At 35.3% G+C, this 17438-nt stretch overlaps 1 protein-coding gene across 1 annotated transcript; it reads right to left on the reverse strand.

The window, feature by feature from the left end:
• Positions 1-15186: 15186 nt before the first annotated feature.
• LOC112737116 (peptidyl-prolyl cis-trans isomerase) lies at positions 15187-16134 on the reverse strand. The gene has a single exon (XM_025786883.3). It carries the CDS (start codon positions 15992-15994, stop codon positions 15476-15478), a length of 519 nt encoding a protein of 172 aa, XP_025642668.1. The 5' UTR covers positions 15995-16134; the 3' UTR covers positions 15187-15475.
• Between the last annotated feature and the right edge of the window lie 1304 nt (positions 16135-17438).

The raw sequence follows: 17438 nt of genomic DNA on the forward strand, positions 1-17438 counted from the left end.
TTCAACCAAAATACTACTTAAAAGGTATTTCAGACCACATGATTACATTTTAAAATTCTCTAAACAACACTTAAGAGTAGGTCATGATATATGTTGGTTCATTTCTTCCTCAGAGCCTTGAAACCACGATTGGATATGAACTGGAACATCCTTGAAGTAGTTTCCTCACTTGCAGCAGACATTGTTTCATGTGAGATGCCCTGAAGAGTTTGATGTGGTTGAATTGGTGGTGGGGTGCTTGACGGAATTGGTGGATTCACTATGTGAGGTGGCCTCATAATAAGCTGCTTTGTTCGTGTAGAGGCTTGAGCATTAAGGCCATTCCAAATGGTTTGTGGCATTATTCTAGTGTTTTGCAGATTGCCAAACAAGAAATGAATGATAGGTTGAAACTCACTAACTAAATGCAAACAATTGTAAAGATTTTGTTAGAAATCACTAACCATGTTTGTTGCTGATGGTCCATGAAAGGTTGAAGGTACTTGGGGTTGAGCAATTCCAGAAGCACCATCCTGAAACCAATGATTATCCAGAGTTAGTCCCTACTCAGAATGAGATAGTTTAGTCCCTAACTGTTTTTAAAATAATCAAAGCAATCCCTAAAGAATTTGGTTAGTTACCAATAAGATCCTCTCGAATAGCAGCCTGATGAATATAAAATAGTCATGTTACCTATTCTTTTGGAGCTAATTGAGACACATGAATCTCTTCTGCCGCTTGGTTAGTTGTTGCAGCATTGGCTCTTGGATTGTTCCTTGTAGAAGATCTTCTGTTTGGATCAGGTGGACCTTTACATGTCTTGTGGTTATGACCGGACTCTCCACATTTGCTACATGTGACTCTAAAAGTCCTTCTCGCTTTGGTTTCACTTGACTGCTGCTTTTCAGATTGGTCTTTCTTCCTCTTTTGCATAGGGCGGCCAATTGACCTTTTAATCCGAGGTGGAATTGGAGCCACATAGGTTGTCTTGGTCCAATACTCCTCGCTATTAACTGACTGGAGACAATGTTGGTAGGTGGCTCTAGGCCTCTAGCTGCTCCAAGCTTAAGCAATGGATGCACATAGCTCTCAGCTCTATCTCCTCTTCTAGCAATTGTAGCTAGTGCATGAACACACAGTAAACCTACAATTACAACAACATCAGCACCAGAAAGAGTAGTTAAATGTAGGTAGTTATTATTATACTATGATCACTTAACCTATCAACCGCCATGCATTGCATGTGCATTTGTTATGGCCTAGGTCCACAGAGAGCTTCTTGTTTCCTCGCTAAACTTCAAAGACCTTGCGTTCATCATCACCGGCCCAAACTGGAAACCAGTACCTTACATCCTTTATGATGTCATCAAGCCACTTTTGCTTGTAGGTGCCAACTCAGTTCCCATATAAGTTTCCAGAAACATCTTGTATTTCGTCATCCTCCTCATGATGTAACACCTCAGCTCCTTGCACATGGTGAGTATAGGTTTGGTCCTATAGTTGACTATCATTGAATTCCACACCTCGCACATATTATTTGTCAGATTATCTGCCTTTGGACCATGGCTAAAATGAGCCTTTGTCTAGCATTGGGGTTCAAACTTCGACATATAAGACCATGCGTCTTCATTGACTCTTCTTAATTTTCACATGTGTGATTAGGAACTTATGTCTTTATTCGATAGCTTCTCAATTGAGAGATCCAAGTACAATAAATGAGCTAGGGACAAGGTGCACACTTCGGACCTTTGTTACTGTTATCTTCACCAGGCAAAACAGTATCTTGGTTATTCTCATTAGTCACAACATCTGCTTGGTTACTCTCATTAGTCAAAACATCTGCTTGGTTATTATCACCAGCAGCATCATCTTCCTCACTACCATCATTATTTTCCTCTCATTCGTCTACTTCATTTTTAACTTGATCAGTTTTTTCCTTGTTAGGCTCTTTCGTAGTGGTTTCTTTTTTGGATTTTCTTTTCCTAGGCTTCTTTACCCTTTCCACCCCATGTTCACAATCACACCTCACCCTTCTCTGATCATTCTTAATGTATCTGATCCTCCTTCCTTCATAAATCACATGATCCTTCAATGCATTCTTGAAGGACTCAAAGGTTGTAAACTCCATTCCTAATTGAAACCAAACTTGACCAAACTCGGCACCTTCATTAAATTGTGGCCATTCATATCTGTCTCGCCCATCCTCTGAGTTCTCTGGTGTCAACAACGTTTTAGACTCATAATCAAACACAGGGTCCTCCTTTTCTACCTCCTCTTCATCTTCATTCTCCCCCTCATGATGTGTGTCACCAAAAATAGGCGTAGCAGAATTTGATGTACCTCCCTTGGGCCTAGCAGATTTTTGTCCTCCGGAATTGGGCTGATCAGTATTTATTGTTGTAGGTTTGGGCCTTGCATCAATAGGTGTGGGCCCAATAGTGTTTGGTTCTCCAGAATTGGATTGATAAATCCTATTTGCTGTAGATTTTGACTTACCACCCCTGTTGGTCATATCAGTTTTTGCTCCACCAACATTGTTGGGTCCACTAGAACTTCCTCCAGCACTTCATAAACATAAGCTTTTTTTGTTTGCCTTGGAGAAATTGGGTTTGTTATCGTGCTTCTCTTCCTCACCTTCTTCTTGGAGACTAACTTACTCTTTATTTTCTTCTGTCTGCTTCCTCACAACTACACAATCTTTTTCATTGTCATCCTCCATTCCTAGTGGAGGTGGTCTGTATGGCTCGTCCTCCGTGCTCTCATACCCGTCATCGCTAGAGTCATAATCACTTTCAGCTGTATCAAGCTCAAACTCTAAATCATCCAACGGAGTGTCCATTATTGGGTGATCAAAGTAAAGGTGAAACTCATTAGTTTTTCTGTTCTTCTGTTTATTCTCTCGCAACTCATTTATCTCCTTATCTCCATTAATTGGGTGTAATCCAGACTCAAAGTCTGAAGCAGCAGGATCAAACCAGTACATTGTCTTGTAATCACTGTATCCTAGTCCTTTAAACAGAGTTTGAAGATCAAAGAAGCAAATGAGATCAATATCCATCTTAGGAAATCTCTCAACCTTTCCATCAATGTATAGTATAACACCTTTATTATCCTTTACAATATTGTCTCCATGGTGGAACACAGGAACCACCATATCCTCCATCTGCAATATATGGTGGAAAAAATATTAACTTCATAAATTACATATACCACAAACCCAGAAATGAAAAAGAAGATTAATTTTTAATTTCATAAATTACTCAATTTAACTATTCTAAATAAGCATCATACATAATCAGGTATAATCACGGGCTACAAAGATACAATGCAATGAAACATAAGAACCATATAATCATATAATAAGAGCACACTATGCTACGAAGATGCTCTGCTATTATCAACGAAAACATATTAATACCTACTCAAAATTTGATTAACAATATAGTATAATAAACATCTTCAATATTTGCAGTGAGCACTACATTCTTGGTTTCATGGGGTTACCTTGGTCAACGCGACTAAGGCTTGATCAACAATCGAGTCTTCCCACTATGTTGCTCCTATGCTTTGGCGGTTACGGTGCAACAAACGGACGTTATGTTCATAGATGAAAGAGTAACGACGAAGAATAAATGGATTAGAGAGCATGTTGAGTGTGATGTAGGATATGAGGTGGGAGATGACGGTAGAGAGGGTTTGGGGTCTCAGGTCTTTTTGTGTCAAGCCTTGTGAAGGAGTGGGGGGTAACGAAAAGACAAACCATAATTCCATTCAAACACAGCGTTCCATGCCTCTAAAATGGCGTCGTTTTGTTTGTGTCTACAAGGACTGAACTGTCATCTTCGCTCCACCTGACACTTAACGGTCACGTGAAAAACTTAACGCTACACCTCAGCAGTGGACATGATTTTTTGACGAACAAAGACTGCAACGACTAACGACGTTTAACGTTGAGGATCGATCTGGGTATTTTTAATCTTTAGGGACTAAAGTGTTCGATCTAAAATTTTTTAGAGATTAATTTGGAGTATTACTCAAACTATTAAGAAAAAGATTCCCCAAGATTAATAAAGAAATTCTTAGCACCTCCATTAGTATTGTGAACAAAGAAGACTACTCATATTAACTATAGAAAAAAGATGAAAGCTATACAATCAAAATAGAATATTATATTGCCAAAGGAGATAGGCAGGATAATAAACATGAAAATCCTTCAACAAGTGAAGACAGGAAGGAGTTATAAAAGAAAATATAGAAAATAGAAAGGAGTTATGAAAAAAAATATAAAAAATGAAAGTTACACCAAAAATTAAAATGTTTTTTTTTTTTTATAAAAGCATGATATTTTACTAGTAAACTTTAATTTGCATAAAAAAAAGTATCGGATCTAATTTATTAAATACGCTAAAAAATTTGAAGACAATAAAAAATGATTCACGTAATTAATATACACGTAATATATATATATATATATATATTGACTAATTTGTAATATATACACAATATTTTTAAATTCTCAATGTATATTCTAAATTTCTAGGGATCTAGCCTCTAGGCTTTCTCTAGAGCTCCCATTTCCATTTATTTTTTCATGCATCTTCTCGCCCTCGCATCTCAAAAAGATTATCTCGAATTTACAATCGTCTCAAAGAATAAAAAAAAAAAAAAAAGTTCAGTGAAGCAATTCTCAACGGATAAAATTTTTCCTACTCGATGTAATCGTAGTATGTGGGAACAAATGAAAGATTAAAGTATTAAAATTTAAAAATAGCATAATTTCAGCTCTTCAAACCCAAAATGCAATTTTTTTATAAAAAAAAAAAGAAATAAAATAATAATCAGTGCGACATCCCAGCAAAATCTACATGATACGAAATTATCTTATTATTATTATTATGTAATTATATACGATGTTATATATGGTACCCTTCCGATATTTCCTTAAATAATTGACATCAACAGTACCCACTAGCCAGACACAAGCACGTGTTATCTCCCATCAACACAAACAACCCATTTCCTTCTCACTAGGTTACACAAATAGACAAGTATTATTTCAGGAACAACTCACTTCACTTTACAAAATAGTACTTTGCAATTTGTATATAACGCATTATAATAAATTACATAAGTACAACCCAACATATAGTTGTTCATGTATAAAAACCGATTTAACTAAATACAATTTAATATATGATAAAATTTATTCTAAAAATTTATTAATTATTATGACAATATTATTATAGAAAATTATTTTTATTAAAATTTAATTATTATTTTTATTGTTGGTATTATATTTATTCTTAGAACCAAAATAATATGACTAACATTATTTGGGATGATTTATTTCAAGTTACAGTGTATCTCATTAATAGAATGCCTACAATTATTTTACATAATATATCATCTTTTGAACAAATGCTTAAGCATAAACCTGATTATCAATTCTTAAAGATATTTGAGTGTGTTTGTTATCCTCTGACCTTACAACAAGCACAAATTTAATTACAAATCTGATATGTGCTTATTCTTGGGATATGATAATAATCATAAAAGCTATAAATATCTAGCACAAAATGGTAAACTTTATATTTCTAGAAATGTGGTTTTTGATGAGTTGAAATTCCCATATGCTTTTCATTTCTCTACTAATCAGTGTTCTCAAGTTGCTACACCAACAAATCAGATTATCATTGGATCAGCACCAATTCTATCTAAGCCTCCAACATCTCATAATGCTTGTCCTACAAATCCAACAAACCCACCTCCATCTAACACTCGTTCCATGACAACCAGGTCTAAAACTGGTATTTCAAAGTCTCAGGCACCAACAACCTTTATACTCTCAAATCAACCTGACCCAAATCTTCTCTTCCATACTCCGAAAATTGTACAACAAGCCTTAAAACACCCTCATTGGTTAAAGACTATGCAAACTGAGATGGATGCTCTCTCTAAAGGCAACACTCTCATTGGTAGTAAATGGGTGTTTGCTTTGAAAAAGAATCCTCAAGGTCAAGTCATTCGATACAAAACTAGACTTGTTGCAAAAGGTTTTCATCAATGAGAGGGATTAGACTTTGAACAAACCTTCAGTCTAGTCATAAAGCCTCAAACTATTCAAATTGTAATTTCCATTGCCTTAAGTAGAGGTTGGCATTTGGACAATTCGATTTTGACAATGCATTTCTCAATGGAGAATTACATGAAACAGTGTTTATGACACAACCACAAGGTTTTAATGATACTAATCCTCCTCTTGTGTGTAGACTAAAGAAAGCAATTTATGGTCTCAAACAAGTCTCAAGAGCATGGTTCTTAACCCTATATGCTACTTTAAACAGATTTGGTTTTACAAGCACAAAATCAGATCCTTCACTTTTCGTGAGAATAACATTTACTTTTGTTACCCTTCTTTGTGCTTGTGCTGATGACATTTTATTAACTGGCAATAATGATATTGAACTTCAATTACTGATTGAACAGTTACATTCCACTTTTTCTTTAAAAGATCTCGGCAAATTTAATTTCTTTATTGGTTTAGAAGCAAGCTATATTAATGACACAACTTATTCTTCATCAAAGCAAATATATTACTGATCTTTTAGAACGAACTAACATGACACAGGCCAATTCAGCTCCTATAAATTAAGCTCTCAAGACTCACCTCATTTTGAAGATCCCAAACTATTTAGATCCATTGCAGGTGCACTTCAGTACTTGACTCTGACAAGACCAGATTTGACATATGCAATGAGCAAAATATGTCGATACTTGTATAACCCTATACAGATGATCGAAAATCTATTACAGGATTCTGTGTACACTTAGGAACCAATCTGATTGCTCGGAAGAGCAATAAACAACATGCTGTTAGTAGATCAAGTACTGAAGCAGAGTTTCGAGCACTAGCAGCAGCTCAATCTGAATTGATTTGGACACAGAATCTCCTCCATGAATTACATTATACTCTCACTGCACCTCCAACCATATATTGTGATAATCAAAGTGCGTGCTTGCTTGCAGCTAATTCTATTTTGTACAGCAAGTCCAAGCACTTTGAATTGGACCTTCACTTTGTTTGAGATCAAGTAACTCAAAGGAAGTTGTAAGTCAGCAACATTCCTTCACAAGATCAAATAGCTGATATTTTTACTAAACCAATCTATCTCACTCTCTTTACAAAATTTGCAGCAAACTCAGAGTGAGCTCAAATCTCACTCTCAGTTTGAGGGGGGATGTTAAAGATCAAGGAACATATCAAACAATAAGACTTGAATTAGAGTTACATTCTATTTCTGTACTGTTAGAGTTAGTGAACTTCCTATATATATATATATATATAGCAGGTAGCTTCTGTTCTAATATACGGAACAATACTTTGTACACTAAAATACTAAATTCCAATACAGTTCTGTTTTCTCTCATCCCTGCTCTCTTCTACTTTACACTCATTCCTGTTCTCTATTGATTCAATTCAATATTTCCTTCACTGCATAATACAAATCTTAACACATCTAAATGTATTTAAAATCACATATCCTCCATAATTTAAAAGAAGAAATATGAGTTGAAAATAAAACATACATTCTATATCATGAATCTTTGTCAATCAAAACGTATAAAGTAAGAAGAGTAAGAAAATAAGATCTATGAACAATGAGCAAGAGAAAAAAAAATCTAATCAAAATGGTGAGAAGAAAAAGAGAATCTATAAAAAAAATTAAAAAAATAAAATCAATGAAAATAGGACAAAAAAGAATGGAGAAAAAGAGTAAGAATGAGATTAAAGAAAAAATTGGGAGAAAAGAACTCCAACAATTAAAAAAACAACGGAAAAAAGAAGAAACATTTTGAGTTTCAATCCAGGTGTAGTGCTTCTGTTTTAGGCCTTTTAGGGTCCTTCTTAATAAGAAAAAAGACAACAAACTAGTGTAGTTATTACATTCAATTATAATAGCAACAAATTATATTAATTCATTTGATCCACATTATTTATATATAATTTAAAAAAACATAAATCAACCTAATATAGTAATATATAAAAACAGTAGCCAAAGTAATTCAACATAAGATATGAATATAATTAGGTTTTCTTTTATTTTAACTATAAATATAACATATATCAAATTAAATAACAAATTTAAATAACATAAATAAGTGTGACAGTTCGATTAACCTAAATTATAGAATAAATAAAACAATTTTAAATAAGGTTAATATAAACAATTAAAAATAAGATTAAAAATTACTTTAAGTAAATATTTGAACAAATTAAATTATTATTAAAATTTAAAATAATAGCAATATTTTAATTTAATTTAATTTAAAATAATATAATTATATAATAATAAAATTAAATAAAATTAAATAAAATTTATTATTTTACAATTAATATCATTATAAATGCATTGTTTTATATGAAAGACTGAGCTTGAAGTGAACCGAGTTGAGCTCAAGCTCGACTCATGAAAATTGAGCTCGACTCATTAATAATCGAATTTATTTTTTAAGCTCAAACTCGACTCACCGAAAGCTCACGAGCTGACTCGAGCTCATGAGCTGGCTCAAATAACAGGAACATAACCTATAATTTTATATCAATAAATTATAATTTATATATTTTAATAAATATTAAAACAAATCAATTTTATATATTATCTATCTATCAATTATAAATTTTTTTATGTCCTACGTTAAAATTATATATAAAAATAAAATATTAAATAATTAAATATATATAATCAAGCTAACTCACGAGCTAATGAGTTGAGCGTATTCAAGTTCAAATTCGACTCATTTAATTTATAAGCTCAATTCCAAGCTTAAACTCAGCTCACTAGCTCACGAGTTCAGCTTATCGGGCTATTAACGAGTCAAGTTTGAGCTGGCTTGACTCACTTCCAACCCGATAAAAAATAATATTTTTTAATTAAATTAATCTGTATTTATTATATTTAATTCGAATAAATAATAATTTATTTATTTTATTATGCACTTTATAAGTTAATTTTTTTTGGGGTCTAAACAACAAAGAAAAACACAAAGCAAGACACCTATCCTAAATCAGACATAATGATTTGCTTGAGAGCTTTACAAGGCTCAGACCAAATAACATGATTGGGATTACTTTTAGTTTTATATCTAACAATTCAATCCGCAGCTTTATTTGCTTCCCTACATATCCAATTAAATTGCACGTACCAGGGTCTTGATAACAGCTCCTGAATCTTGTTAACTAAATCAACAACTTCAGATTTACACTCACGAGGTGAGTCATGCAAAATATGAAGAATGTCCAAACAATCTGTTTCACACACTATGTCTCTCAATATGCAATTCCAAGCTAAAACAAGGCCCCTCTAAACTGCAAAAAACTCACATTGGGTGATGGACCAGGGAGAAGAGCTACCAGAACAACCCGCAATCCAACCCCATTAGAATTTCTAATAAGACAACCAAATCAAGCCAAACTCAAATCAGTAAACAAACTAGCATCACAATTAACTTTAAAGCTATTATCTACAGGAGGTTCCTAGAGCAAACGGTTCCTGAAGATACTAAAAGAAGTACACCTGTCTATATATAACCTTAGATCCATGACCGTGCTTCTGATGAGAGCAACCACCTTGTGATCTGTCCAATGATTTTCAGTATTGAAAATGTCATTGCACCTATACCTCCACAACCATCACACTCCAGCCCCTAAAAGAACCTTCTTACCAGACATGATCTTCCAAAACCAGGCTTTCATAGAGAAGCCTTCAACCGAATCAATAACTCGAGGAACTAGCATCTGTTAAATAACTTTGGAATATACACAATCTTTAAGACAATATTCTACTGTCTCCTGAGCCGCATTGTATTTATGGCACATAACCGAACTAGCTAGATGCCGCCTGAAGCAGAAGACCTTTGTCAGGAGAGCGTTATAAACTCCAAACCACACAATTAATTTGATCTTTTTCGAAATATTCAAGTGCTAAAGCCAGTTCCAGTTACTATTTTCATTCCAATTCAATTTATTCTTTAATAAACAACGATAACCCTCTCTTAAACTATACCCTTTTGTCCCTACAGAGCACCAACTCCACCCCAGTTCCATGTCAGCCAAAGTCAGATAGTGTAGGCAGTGAACAAAATGCTTGACCTCAAGAGAAATTGTCGATACAAGTCTTGCCACCTCCCAAGATTCATCATGCCACAAATTCGCCACTACGAAATCAGACTCAGAGATATATAAACATAAGGAACAAGATCACAAAGCCTTCCAAAAGGAGTCCGCTCATCATACCACACAGATTGCTGCACATCCCAACGTTCCATCTGAATCCATCATTGAGAGCAACATATGCTTTGAAAATGTTCTTCCAAATGGCTGAAGTATTCTGATTGTTGTTGCTGCCAAGAAAAGTTGAATTCTGAAAATATTTATGCATCATAACCAGAACCCACAACTTGTCTCTATTATTGAAGCAATCCCAAACCAATTTGTCAAGAAGCGCCATGTTAGTTGAGTAGGTATCCCTAACACTCAAACCACCCGCCATTTTAGGAGTTATAGCACATCTCACTTAACCAACGATAATTCTCTCCCATTAGTTTGGCCTCTCCATAAAAATTATCTCATCAAATAATCTATCTTTTCACAAGTATACTTCGGAAGAAGAGTAATATGCATGTTGTAAACTAGAATAAAAGTCACTACCGATTTGACCAAACAAAGTCTTTCTGTCTTATTCAGCAAACACCCCTTCCAACTAGCAAGCTTCTTCTAAATCTTTTCAATAACATCCCGAGCCATTCTCCTAGAAGACCTTTCATGCCTAATATTCACCCCTAGATATCTTCCCAAGTCCTGACAAAAGTGGATAGTAGAAACTCACGAGAGCACATCCTTCCTTCTCTCAGAAATATTCTTTGAACACTAAGTCTTAGATTTACTAAGATTCACCTTCAATCCTGATGCTTTGGAAAATAATTCCATAATCTGCATAACCTCTCCTACCTTAACTTTTATAGCTTTACAAAAAAGTAGGAGATCGTCAACAAACATCAAATAGGAGATTTTAGGGTCATGCCTAGAGACCGACACAGGTATCCACAACCCTTGAAAAATCCGATGAGTAATAAAACAAGTAAGAGCCTCCATAGAAAGCACAAAAAGATATGGAGATATGGGATCACCTTGCCTCAAACCCCTCTTTGAGTTGAAATTCCGAAGTCTCTAACCATTCCACAAGATAGCCAAGGAAGATGACATCACACAGGCCATAATAAGATTAATAGTAGTTCTCGGGAAACCAAATCTGACCAACGAAGATTCAAGGAATCTCCAATCTACCATGTCATAAGCTTTCTCTAAATCAATCTTAAAAGTCATAGTTCCCTTTCTAGACTTAGCGTTCCTCATGAAATGCATAACTTTCTGTACAACAATGATGTTCTCCGTAGTTCCTCTTTCCGGGATAAAACCACCCTGGAGCGGGGTGATAATATCCTAGAGAAATGGTCCGACCCTGCTCACTAGCACTTTCGTAATAATTTTGCAAAGAACATTACATAAACTAATGGGACAAATATCTCTTAATGAAGAAGGAGCTTCCACTTTAGGAATTAGAACAATGAAGTTCTCAAAAATAGCGAGATTTAAAATCTCGCTTTCAAAGGCTCTCTTGACTAACCCCCACACATCATAACTAAGAAAATCACAAAATTCTTTATAAAACAGAGCTTAAAAGTCATCTGGTTTCAAAGCTTTGAAAGAATTCATCATCATTACAACTCTTTTCACCTCATCTAATGCCACCGGTTCAACAAATCTTTGACAGACCTCATTGCTAAGAGAGGGGCAGAAAAAAATTTTCATAGCATTAAGGTCAATATTCTCCCCTTGTAGACACAGTTTTTGAAAGAAAAAAATGGTTTCCTACTCAAACACCTACATCTCAGTGGCCTAGGTTCTATCATCTAACAACAACCCATGGATCTTATTCCCTTTTTTCCTAATAACCGTTTGCAGGTGAAAAAATTTAGTAGTCCTGTCACCACTTCAAACCCAGTGCTCTCTAGATTTTTTGTACCATAGAAGCTCTTTCTGAAGAAGGATAGAATTTAACTCCTCCTGAATTTCTCAATCTTTCATCCTCAACTCCGAATCTTTTTCATTCTCAAGAGAAATCTGAACACCATTCAACTGCTTCTCCAACTCCCTCTTTTTAACAAAAATATTTCCAAAAGTTTATTTATTAAAAATAAGCGTATCCCTCTAATCCTCTAGCAAACTTCTGACAACATAGGGGCTCCTTTATTCCAAGCAGTATGAATAACATTTTGAAAAAACATATGAGCCATCCAGGAAGGTTGAAATCTAAAGGAACGGAGACCCTTCTTAGTTATCCCAACCTTTGTACATATGATTACCAAGGGATAGTGATTAGAGTGAAGAAGCGCTGAAACCTCATTATAAGCCTCAGAAAACAGCAAACACCACTCCTGATTAATGACAGATCTATCCAATTTTTTTGCAACCTGTAACCCACTGACCTTTCTGTACTAAGTGAAACTCCTCCCAATAGCTCCCATATCAAAAAGTCGACAATTTGCCAAAGTATCTGCAAAAAGATTAGCTCTAACATGACTGAACATTCCTCTTCTAATTGTATTTTGCAATAGAATCTCATTAAAATTTCCTAACACAACCCACAGATCTCGTATTATATTGGATATCCTGATTAAATCATTTCACATACCTATTTGTCGATGGACATGGAGATTAGCATACCCTGTACTACAAAAACTAGAAAGATTGCTCGTAGAGATTTCAAAACTGATACATTAATTAGCCACATCAATCATTCGCACAGTCATCATAGAATTAGAACAAAAAACCCAAATACCCCCATTGTGTCCTTTAGCCTCAACAATCCCAACATCCTGATAACAAAGTTTACTTCAAAATGATCTCATTCTCTCGAAAAGAACATGAGTTTTAATATGAATAAAAGTCGTTGAATAAAATTTACTAACTACTTCTTTACAATGCACCCGAGTCATTTGTTAGAAGTCCCTCTAATATTCCAAGATAAAAAACTTATATCTACACGATCCTTAAAAATAAAATGAACATAAATAAAAATTAACCTCAGCAAAGGTCCCTTAATGAAGCAATGACGGACCTACAACATTTCCACCACTTCCTTGCCTCTCCCCAACTCGTGGTTGCATAGAAATGCTTCCCACTGCAATAGTAGCCACCACCGACGGGTTCTGGTTCTACTGGTTCGACGCACCATCATTGGCTTGGAACACCGTGAGTTTTGCAATGAGGTAGGCGCAGCCACTTGTGGCCATTTTTAAAAGTAGGGGTACTCGATGGCGCGACTGCAGTGGCACCCTTGATCTTTACCCCATCCTTCTTTGGCTCTTAGCAAACTTGAGAGGAGTAAAATTCGCTATCTGACCTAGCATGTCTCGAAGGCCCCTTAACTTTCTTCTTCGGGCCATTCCCAGTCCAGCTCATTTGGTTCTAAAAAATGAGAGGTTTCTTACTTTTAGTAGCAGATTGGGCCTTCCCTGTTTGGTTCACTTTCCCTCTTTCCTTGCCACAAACCTAAGTCCAGCCGTCTTCTTCTCCCAATGTAACCATCCCTTCCTTCCTCCTATGCAGCGTGCTTGCCTTCATCTTCTTTGCAGAATCCGCAACTGGCATGGATTAATGGGTATATACCCAAATTCAAAAACTTGCTGAACCTGATGGACGTTTCTCATGATCCACCGCTGTGTCAACTGCCCCTACCTGGTCATCCACAGATGCCGAGGTAACCACAGTCACGCTACATTTAGGAGTTGCAATTGTTAGGGTAGGGTAGGGTTTGGAGTCAACCCTAACCCTACCTGCAAGGTGAGAATATCCCAATGCTAACCCTATCCATTCTTAACCGCAGGTACTCAACTCTATCTACAGGTTACAAAAAAGATGTTACGTTGTTATATAACTTGATGATAATTTAAAATAGAACTGACTTTTATATAAAAAGAAGTATTAAATTATCAATTAATGATCTTCTTTTAGTAGCTAAGAACTTTTTACATTTAATTAGAAGTCTTTAGTTTAGCATCCACTTCAAGCATATTTTTATACAAGTATATAACATATACATATATAAGTTGCGGGTTGGTCGGATAAGGTTGAGACTCAACCCGCACAAGAACCTTACCCGTTGCGCTCTACCCGATCGGGTGGAGTCGGATTGGGTACTCGCGGACAAGATGTATGTTGCTACCTCTAACTACATTCACCTGCAACATGCCCAAAGCAATTGTACCTCTCACGTATCAATTGTAAACAATCATATTCCACGCTAACTATAAATTCACTTAAACATAAAAATTCGAGTAAATTTGTCTTTTCCACGCTAACTCTAAATTCACTTTGAACATAAAAATTCGAGTAAATTTGTCTTTTTCTCCTGACTTAGTTGCAAGGTCTACTTTAACTGATTTACCTACAATAGAGGTAATATGCATCATAACTTTCTCATAATAATACTATATAATCAATCTCACAATTCTTATCCATACTATGGTACCTCCAAAAAACACCTCACAGGTTTAAAATTCAAAAATCATAACTTAATCTCAAAAGATCATAACTTAATCTCAATGTAATGACCTAATATTATTTATAAATCTCCTGATAAAACCTTTTTCCTATCTTTCCTGATATTAAATTTGGCGAAAAAATAATCGAACCCAACATTCAAAATTTTATAATCACCTTTCTCCCTACTTTTTTCAGTTTATGCACTTCTTCAGGGAAGCTAACCTTGGAGGTGTTACTTGGGCGCCCGTGTTACTTTACCAATTCAAAGAGATTACAGAAAAGAGTGCGGGGAGAGTTGCTGAAGTCACGGAAAACAATGTACTCTTCCCAAACCTATACGAAGGGAGTGTGCTCCTAAAACCTAAATACTAAATATCCTTTATAAATTAATAAATCAAAATAATTAAATACTTGATATAATAAATTATAATTACTTAATTGAGATCAATTATAATAAATGGTGTGATATTTATTTAATTAAATTAATATAAAATTAATTCATCATAATAAATTGAGAAGCACGCCAAATCATTCCATTATTAAGTGTAAAAATCCGTAGAAATTCAATAGAATATATTAAGATAAAAAGATTTAGGGAATAATTATGACGTAAATCCTAATTTTATTGAAGGTAGCTCAATCAGTTTTATGTTTATCATCATCACAAAGACACTAAGAAAGAGTTAAATGACGAATGGGAAACGGGTTCAACTCTACGCAGAGAGTAACATCACCACGAAACCCTTACACGACTCAGAAAAGAGATTATCATTTGAAAACACCAAAACGACACCGCTTAGTACCATACATCAACTTTTCAGAGAGAATCAGAGAGAAAGGGGGAGACACCACCACGGGAAAGAGACTGAGCTTCCGGTCAACGCAATAGTTCTAAGAGAGTTGACCGCAATCGGCGATCACAACAGGCTTGGAGGTCTTGCCGGAGCTAGATCCGACCTTCTCGACCGCCTTAACGACGTCCAATCCTTCAACAACTTGGCCGAACACCACGTGCTTTCCGTCGAGCCACTCCGTCTTTGAGGTGCAGATGAAGAACTGAGATCCGTTCGTTCCAGGTCCTGCATTCGCCATTGAAAGGATCCCAGGACCGGTGTGCTTCTTGATAAAGTTCTCATCGGCAAACTTGGAGCCGTAGATCGACTCACCTCCGGTGCCATTTCCGGCGGTGAAGTCACCTCCCTGACACATGAAGTTAGGGATCACACGGTGGAAGGATGATCCCTTGTAGTGGAGAGGCTTGCCGCTGCGACCGACGCCTTTCTCACCGGTGCAGAGGGCGCGGAAATTCTCGGCGGTGCGGGGAACCGTGTCGGCGAAGAGCTCGAAGACGACTCTTCCTGCCGGTTGTCCTCCGATGGACATGTCGAAGTAAACCTTAGGGTTAGCCATTTTTGCTGTAGAGAAAAGAAATTGATCGATCCGTATTGCAACGAAGAAGAAGGATGAGAATTTTAGGGTTTTTGACTATGAGAGCACAGAGGGGAGTGTAACTGATATTTATAGTAGCTCGTGGTTCTGAAAATCTTCGGAAGTCGCCGTTGGATTGAGACACGTGGCACGTTTTGAGTGAGGTGAAGTAACTGTGGTTGGGTTTGGGATTGACCAGGGTTAGTGGAGCGGATCCGAGGACACGGATATGCTTTTGTCTTTTAACTCTTTATGCCCCAACTTGCCCTTTTTCCCTTTGACACCCAGAAAACGACGCCGCTTCGAGGCATAGTTTAATTTGTTTTCTTTTTTAATGTTATTTAGAAAATAATTTATTTTTTTAGCTAGAGATATATAATATATGCTTTTGGATTAAAAATATGAAAGGAAAATTTTTCTTCTACATTTAAATAATCCAGGAAAATTGATCATGATATATCCGTTGCGCGAGAGTTACTTGATGTATCAGAAAGATTGTACGGGAGCTCATGTGGTGCCAGAATGTGAACAGTGGTTGATTTATTTTGAAGAGGGACCAACAGGGAGAGCTTAATCTAACGGTGGTGATTCGTTAGAAACTCTGGTATATGTCAGGGGATTTGTTATTTTTTTTTTATGGCAAAAATCGTCGGAAAAACGGGCATAGTACCGAAAAATAAATAGCAAAAGTATTGATTTATGGTGAAATAGTATAAGATTATAGATGGTAAAGACTACTGTAGTGATATTTTTTTTTTCTTTTGAAACAAACTAGTGATATTTTTAGGTGTGTGGGGTACAGAATGACAAATTAGAGGTGAGAAACAAAAGACTTGACTTTCATGATTGGACCTACGACAACTAGTATATAGATAAATAAATAAACATATTAATAAAAATAAAAATATAGTTAATTGGAGAAGACCATTAACAATTTAAAATTATTGATGCTATTGTCACAACTTTTTGCCAATAATGGGATATATCAGTAATTTTTAACCGTTGATCTTAATTATATATATTATATATGCTTTTTATAATTAAGATCAACGATTAAAAATAACTGAAAATTCGGTATAACGGTACACTTAAAAATTTTTCTATCTGTTTATCATGTCAATAATGAAGCACAACTTATATTTACAGCCAGTTTTTGCTTGGGTTAAAGTTGCTTAGCATTCATACACGGTCTACGAGCTAAAATTGCACTTCCTCTTACCTATCCATTTTTTGCTTTTATAATAATAATAATAATAATAAATTTTCAAAGATAAATAACTTTCTAAAACGGAAGCGTAAAAATTAAAGAAACTTTATAGCCTTGAATAATTATTCCTCAAATTAACAAATTGAAACAGGAATAAATCTTTATTACCATATGCCAGTTTTTACTTATTAGTTAACGAAAAGATCCCCGCTTAAGATA

This window comes from Arachis hypogaea, chromosome 13, assembly GCF_003086295.3.
Source record: "Arachis hypogaea cultivar Tifrunner chromosome 13, arahy.Tifrunner.gnm2.J5K5, whole genome shotgun sequence".
Taxonomy (NCBI): domain Eukaryota; kingdom Viridiplantae; phylum Streptophyta; class Magnoliopsida; order Fabales; family Fabaceae; genus Arachis; species Arachis hypogaea.

Excerpts from the sequence above, each read along its gene's own strand:
- LOC112737116 (XM_025786883.3), bottom strand. The coding sequence starts at position 15,994 with ATGGCTAACCCTAAGGTTTACTTCGACATGTCCATCGGAGGACAACCG.